The sequence below is a fragment of the Mus pahari genome, chromosome 19 (genome assembly GCF_900095145.1).
Source record: "Mus pahari chromosome 19, PAHARI_EIJ_v1.1, whole genome shotgun sequence".
Taxonomy (NCBI): Eukaryota; Metazoa; Chordata; class Mammalia; order Rodentia; family Muridae; genus Mus; species Mus pahari.
The window spans coordinates 75,668,829-75,676,634 of NC_034608.1; the positions used below are offsets into that span (position 1 = coordinate 75,668,829).

At 39.6% G+C, this 7,806-nt stretch overlaps 1 protein-coding gene across 2 annotated transcripts in view; it reads left to right on the top strand.

Moving 5' to 3' along the window:
• Aadat (aminoadipate aminotransferase) overlaps positions 1-6,021 on the top strand; it is a 39,983-nt gene extending 33,962 nt beyond the window's left edge. For both annotated transcript variants that reach the window (XM_021219723.2, XM_029532108.1), the window contains 2 exons: positions 4,149-4,250; positions 5,693-6,021. In XM_021219723.2, coding sequence (XP_021075382.1) covers positions 4,149-4,250; positions 5,693-5,734 — 144 coding nt within the window. In that variant the 3' untranslated portion in view covers positions 5,735-6,021. The remainder of the gene's footprint in view (positions 1-4,148; positions 4,251-5,692) is intronic.
• Positions 6,022-7,806: the final 1,785 nt, after the last annotated feature.

A 7,806-nucleotide genomic window follows, 5' to 3' on the forward strand; every position in this document is an offset into this window, starting at 1 on the left:
GGGGTTGCAAACCCCTTCAGCTCCTTGGATACTTTCTCTAGCTCCTTCATTGGGGACCCTGTGCTTCATCCAATGGATGGGTGTGTATTGGTCAGGCACTAGCATAGCCTCACAAGAGACAGCTATATCAGGGTCCTGTCAGCAAGCTCTTTTTGGCATCCACAATAGTGTGTGGATTTGGTGGTAGTATATGGGATGAATCCCCAGATAGGGCAGTCTCTAGATGATCATTACTTCAGTCTCTGCTCCATACTTTGTCTCTGTAACTCCTTCAAAGGGTATTTTGTTCCCCCTTCTAAGAAGGATCAAAGTATCCACATTTTGATCTTCCTTCTTCTTGAGTTTCATGTGTTTTGTGAATTCTATCTTGGGTATTCTGAGCTTCTGCGCTAATAGCCACTTATCAGTGAGTGCATAAATTGTGTGTTCTTTTGTGATTGGGTTACCTGACTCAGGATAATATCCTCCAGATCAATCCATTTGCCTAAGAATTTCATAAATTCATTGTTTTTAATAGCTGTGTAGTACTCTATTGTGTAAACCAAACAACAACAACAAAAAGCATTTCTTTTAAAGGCTGGTGAGGAAGTGACACTTACATATCTTGCTGGCCTGGCGCTGGCTCAAATGAACAATTCAGAACACAGAAAACATAATATTTGTGTGTTGTCCCAACACCCAACACTGAACAGCAATTTGGGGGTATCATCAAATCATATTTTTGAGATGTTTCCACTGAAACAAACTCTGTAGAAGTGCTTGTACATAATCACTGAGCCTGTGTCGTGGAACAGTAAATCATCATAGACATGCCTAGAGTGTGCTGTCTTCTTTTCTTTGTAGGCTTGGCAGAGTGGCATGTTCCCAAAGCTGGTATGTTTCTATGGATTAAAGTTAAGGGAATCTCCGATACAAAACAACTGATTGAAGAAAAGGCTATTGAAAGAGAGGTAAAAGTGGGAAGAGGGTGGACGAGATGGCCAAAAGAAAAATCCATACTAATTCTTTGAATAAGATAAAGAGATATTTTTGTGGCCCAGCCACTTGCATTGTTGGAATATGTTGGGTATATTGCCTCAACATTAAAACTATAATAATTTTTGAAGTTACAGTTCAGATGGGCTAAACTGATGGAAATGATCATTCATGTCAGTTGATTGGGATGTCAACCCAGTTCAGACATCCTCCTTGGGTTGATTTCATAGTCACTCTTTACCACATATGTAGCCCTGTGTCTCTTAACACCCCCCCACACACCCATGATTTATTGATCAATGAAGACAAAAAAAAAGAAAAAAAAAAAAAAAAAAAAAAAACTTTCCTGGGCCAGTAAGAGAGCCTGGCAGGAAAGTAGTGCTGTGCTAAGCCTGGCATGACCTAAATTCTGTCTTGGAATTCATATAAAGATGCAGAAGCAGAGTGATTCCACAGACTTGTCTGGGCACCATGACATGCACAGTGCAGCCTGAGCACACACAAACTTATGCACAAACTATAAGAATCCCACCCCATCAGGTTGCTATGATGATTAAATGGCATGTGCAAACTAACTCTTGGCCCTTTGATTTGTGCGTAGTAAATATGTAGGAGGCACTCACCCTTAGTACTTGATAGAGAAATACTGTATTTTGTTATTTAAAAAATAACAAAATTAATTCCTCCATCATGTTATTACTCAAATTTATGAACATTTGTGCTGTTTTCTAGAAGAGCTTACACATATTCCAGCTTCTCACTCCCTGCCCCCCCCATACTGAAATCATAAATTTTCTTAGTGTTATGTTCTATAAAAAGGAGCCAAGGATATGTCTGATAGAGCCAGGTATGGTGAGATGGGAGGAGTGCCTTGGCAGGTCCATGCTGAGCCATCCCTTCTCCCTGAGGTACCAGCATACAAGGGGCATAGTATAGAAGAGAGTTTATTTAGGGCATGGGAAGGGGAATTGAAAAGGGAGTAGAGACAGAGAAAGAGAGAGGGGGAGAGAGAGGAAGAAGGAGGGAGGCNGAGGGGGAGGGAGGCCAGCAACATGTAGAGAGAGGGGGAGGAGGAAGGATGGGGAAGGATGAAGGGGGGAGAGGGAGAAAGGGGTCAGGGAGAGAAGAGAGTCAGAAAGAGAAGGGGCAGAGAGATCTAGGAGGTACCAAACAGCCTCTTTTATAGCAAGCCAGGTCTACCTAGCTGATACCAGGTAACTTGGGCGGAGCCTAGAAGAAATGCTAACACTTAGCTTTCACTTGAAGGCACAGAGTAAACTCAAAACTCTAAATGAACTTTTCGGTGTAGCTTTTCATTTGAAACTGAGCTAGCTCTCCCTTCTCCCCCGTTAATTCCCTGAAATCTGTTTCCAGAGCCACTGTTGTCTAGATAGTAACTCTAAAAGAAGAGATTGACTTGACAGCATCAAGATACCATTAGAAACAAGTCCATCCATGGTTATATCTAGAGAAAGACTGCCCAGGCAAGGATTATCTATCCTCTGACCATTTGAGAGAGCAGGACTCATGTTTTGCTCATTCTACTTATTCGAGTTTCTACACACAATAGGCACTTAATTCATACACACATATAGCTTATTTCCAATGAATTCATTTTAATATAATTGGCTAACTTGATCTTTTCTTCAGTTTTATTTTTTTCTATCAATGACATCATTATTAATAACTTTTGGTAAGTAACTGTTTGAATTTACCCATGAGCTATGTGATAAGAATGGAGACAGATATAGTGTCCAATTTTTTCCCCCAAACTCTACATCTATTACATGTGTGTGTGTGTTAGTACATGTGTGTGTGTATGTATGTGTGTGTGTGTGTGTGTGTGTGTGTGTGTGTGTGTGTGTGTGTGTGTACCTATGTCTTAACCTATTCTAAATAGTCCCCAGTTACATCACCAATGCTTTAGCCCAGGTTTTGACAACATCCTCCCTCTCTTACAGGTCCTTGCTTCTAGTCTATATTGGGAAAAATTATGGCCTTCACATTTTAGAAATCAGGATAATGAAACTCATCTTTTGCCTGAACTCTTCTATGTAGAGTGCCCCATATCACTTCGGTCTAAACTCATCTTGTTTTAGCCAGGAGCACCCAGATTTATAGACTGCAACAACAACCAATTACTTAATGTTTCCGAGGAACCCTGGCAATTGCTATATAAAATATAAACTCTAAATCTTAAGACACAAAACAGTATAATTTATTTCTGACTTGCCTAAAAATTAAAACCTTGGGTCCTTCCATCTTTGGCCTCCAGTCTTAATGAGTATTCTAAGATTGCTACAAAGTGGAAAGAGCTTATATTTATACCCATTGGTTAAGATTTACTAATGTCGCCCATATAATTTCAAGAAGGCTATCAGTGCCAGGAGGGCAGAGTGCATGCCTAGAATGTCTAATGTCCTGGGTCAACCTTAGTGTGTACATGAGGATGGAAAGAAGGGGCAGAGAGAGAAGGGAGGAAGAGAGGGAACATGGAGTGGAGATGGAGAGGCAGGAAAGGGAGTAACGTATATGTCTATGGTGGAGTGAGTGTCTGGTCACTCACCTGTTCCTACCATCATGATCATAAAACGAGCAGTTTACGTCTGTTCTCAAGACCCACCTTAACACACTTACTAACTTCTTCTTTATGTGTTAAACATTTGTATCCTTTCTGTTTCTTCAAATGGATCATTTTCTCCCTATCCCAGGGCCTTTACATTTTAAGGTTTCTCCCTAAAATACTGGTCCGTGCTCTTTGTTAGGCCAGCATCTAATTGTCGTTAGAAATCTCAGTGTTTGCATTCATATTAGTTTGGAGCTAGGTTAGTTACTTATTTGTATCTTACTATTTCTCACTAACCTATCTTTTATACATTTAAGCTTAAATTCTGGTGTCTTCTTCTCATTTTTATGCATTCTTTTTACTTGGAGAAGAAATAGCATTGTCATATTGATGGTAAATATTGTTCATATTTCTACATACTCGGGTTTGTCTAGAGCATGCCATATGTATTTTTATATGATAGCTTTTATTTTCTATTGTGATTTCTTAGTTGATTAGTAGCTTTTAAGCTTGAAATATTCCTCCCACAGTAATACTAGATCTTCCTAAATTTTCTTTTAGCTTTTCTTCAGTGGTGTAATCACTTATTTTTGACAACCCCTCACAGGTCTTACTTGTTCCTGGAAATGGTTTCTTCGTGGATGCTTCAGCTCCTACCTCCTTCTTCAGAGCATCCTTCTCTCTGGCTACTCCAGCACAGATGGATACAGTGAGTATCCTCCTCCAAGCCATACAGCCCACTAGTTCTGATGTTGGATGTGTGGGTTCTCCTAAGTGAGAAATGATTTGGTTTCTTCTTATGCTTCTAAAAGAGACTTTGGTACATCAATCACAAGATTAATAAATACCTCCTTTTCGTTTTGTTGTTTGGCAGTTGTGGGCAAATGAGACTAAATTGGAGTTAAAGTTTGTTGTCTTTGTGAGTGACTGGTCAGAACTCACTGAACAGTTCTGGGGCATTCTCAACAGGTTCTAGGGCAAAACTTTCTCATTCCTTCATGGACTTACATGAATGAATAATAAAATCATAAGCCATTGGTCCACTTCCCTGAAGAAAAAATGCTGTAAAAAGGATTAAAAATATTCTAAGAACTGTGTGCAGAGAAATCCAAAAGAAATCTACTAACCAAGCACTGATTTTGATTTTCAGAAGTGTGTGTATATGTGTTGAGGGACAAGCTCCCTGTGTGTGTATCCTCTATTTACTTCAGAAGTGTGAGTGTGTGTGTGTGTGTGTGTGTGTGTGTGTGTGTGTGTGTATGTATGTGTGTGTGTGTGTGTGTGTGTGTGTGTGTGTGTGTCTGAGTGTTGTTGTGATCTTTACGAGGCTTCAGAAGGCCAAACAGTTCCACGTGAGGTTTATTGGGGGCGAAGGGCAAGGTGGCAGTGGAAAGAGAAGGGTGGAAGAGAGAAATCGGGGTAGGGGTTCTTTATTTATGGATGGAGACAGAGTCACAGGTAAAGGCTGTAGGTGAGCCAAGTGGATTCTAGGAATAAGGCAACTGTTGCCTTGGCAACAGGTGTGCAGGTCACACCTATGTGATGTCACGGGTTTCAGAGGTCCTGATACCAATAAGTGTGCTGGGAACAGGCTCCCTGAGTATCCTCTCTTTAATACAGAAAGTGTGTGTACGTGTATTGAGGACAGGCTCCCTGTGTGCCTCTCTTTCCTTCAGGTGTGTGTGTGTGTGTGTGTGTGTGTGTGTGTGTGTGTGTGCAAGTACACTGGGGAAAGACTCCTTGTATTTTTTTGCTTGTTTCTCATGCTACTAATATGCTGTCCACAAGCACACTCTGCTTTTATATGAACAGATTTAAGCAGTCCAATCTATATGTTTGCAGATGAGAGAATATATATCAATATTCTGTGTTTTTATATAAACACAAAATATTTACACTGTGGAAAAAATAGAAAGTTATGCATGAAAGTTCTAATAAAAGCACAATCTGGAAATGTATAAGCTTGGTGTATACTGTCTACCTCAGTGACTCTAGAGGGAGTTCTGCCAAGGTAAAGCTGTTGTCAAACTTAGCGTCTACTGTGTCATCCCAGCTTCAGGTAGACACTGTACTTAAATCTCTAGACTTACAGTAGAGGTTTTTCAAAGTAACATCCTAATTTCATCAATTCTTACCTCTTTTCTATTTTAGGCCTTCCAGAGATTGGCCCAACTGATAAAAGAGTCTTTATGAAGAAATCAAACTCAGCATTGGACTCATAACTTTGAAATAAATTCCTTCTGTGCTTTGCTGAAGAAATGGTAGTTGCTGTTTGACTGACAGGATGGATCCAGATTGTGAAACATCTGTAGCAATTTCACTGAACAACTTTTAAAGTCCCCTTAAATCCATCACATTGCCAAAGAGCTTCTGATCTACTTTTGCCCTTTGATTAATTTACAACTGACAAAACATTAAATCTTATTGTAAAGAGCTCTATAGCTGCTTTATAATGTCCAATAAAATTTTCTTGAAACTAACATACTATACTGAATTATTTACAAATTGCAAGGAAATTAGTTAAAATGGCCTATAATATGCAGGGTTTTTCTATTCTAAGGAAATTTCATGAACATTTAGAGCAAAATTTGCTTTAACTTGACAGTCATAAATTACTTTGTAGCCTTACATGATGTCACAGAGTCTCTTTGAAATTAAAATTCTGAAGCCAAGGATACCAAAAAGAGTCACAAATATTACTCCTAAGTACGGAGAACAAAAATGTGACCTTAGGAAGCTTTGCTTGTGTTTTCATCGGGTTGCATAATTCACAGAAGCACAATTTACAGAAACTTCATAGCTGACTCCTCGTGCGGCCATTCAGGCTTTACAGTTTACTCCTCTAGTTGGTGGGGCATGGGATAATGGAGCCAATAAACAATGCAGACCAAAGTCTCATGCAACAGCCCACTTTATTCAGAGCATCAAACAATTATACTCTGAGGATTAAGAAGACGCACATGAGTAAATTATATAATCACAAGGCAAACTGCACATGACAGGCAAGCCACACTAGGCAAAAACATGTTTTTTCATAAATACATATAAGCAAATGACAATAGCCAGTTGTAATGAATAATCTGAAGTACTCACCTCCATCTGATACATCTGGGAGGGGCACAGAAGCATACTCCAAGAACTATTCCGTGTTGTGGTTGTTGTTGTTGTTGTTGTTTAGAAACTGAGGTCACAGGACTCTTGTCTTGTTTTCTTGGCTTTTTCTCATAAGCACTCTGAATTCTCCTTATATGATTTCATTCTTGGACCATGTTCCAAAATTTCCATCCTTTTTTAATTTTTAGTAGCAGGATATTCAGAGATTTGATTTGAGATAGTGTTGATAAATCTAATTGTCATTTGATGCATGGCTATCCTATCACCAAGCAAATTATAAATGTAATGAGTAAAATTAGAACAGTAAAACCATTGTAAAAGCATTCTGCCATCAAGAACAAGGATCCAAACTATGTTCAGTACTATTTGATTATATATTATGTTGATCAGAAAAATCTAGAGAATAACTTGAAAAAAGGGCCATATAATTAGTAGCTCTAATACCTTGTAAAACATAAACCCATATAAACACAACTGTAATTATGTTCTATGTAAATGGTAAATGATTAAAATTCCAAAGAAAAAGCAGATTCAGGCTCTTCTTTAGATGAATGAATGAGTCTATCGTTACCCCAAGGTCCTCCATAAACCCTAAGTCATTAGTAATGATAACAGTTTCTGGTTCCATCTAATCTACAAGCTGAAGTAAAGAAGGATGGGGAGCATAAGACCGATGCACAATCAGTGGACACACCCACAGTCCCTAGAGGACTGCCCACTCGATCTTAGGATCACTGGTGGGCAGAACACTACATCTGCTCCAACCCAAATGTGAAGGGCCTGTGACAACAGGAACAAGGACACCAGAGCCCTTCCTGACCAGAGGCTCAGGTTCCTTTTGATCAGTGCTGGTTAACCTTGGTTTCAAACGGACCAGACAGCTCCAAGGTCCTCAAAGGAGACACCACTTTCAGGCACTGTAACACGCCCAGGATCTTAGGACAACAGGATCCCAGGATAACAGGAGCTATTTGAGGGTCTCAGAGGAGCTTGACTGCCAAGAACTCAGACACACCCAGAATCTCAGGTTCACGGGAGCCCACAATCAAAGAATCACAGAGAAATCTGGACTCTGAGAAGTCCTGAATCAACTAGGATTATAGGAAGGACAGGCTCCAATCAGATATATTGAGGGCAGCAAGCACTAGAGA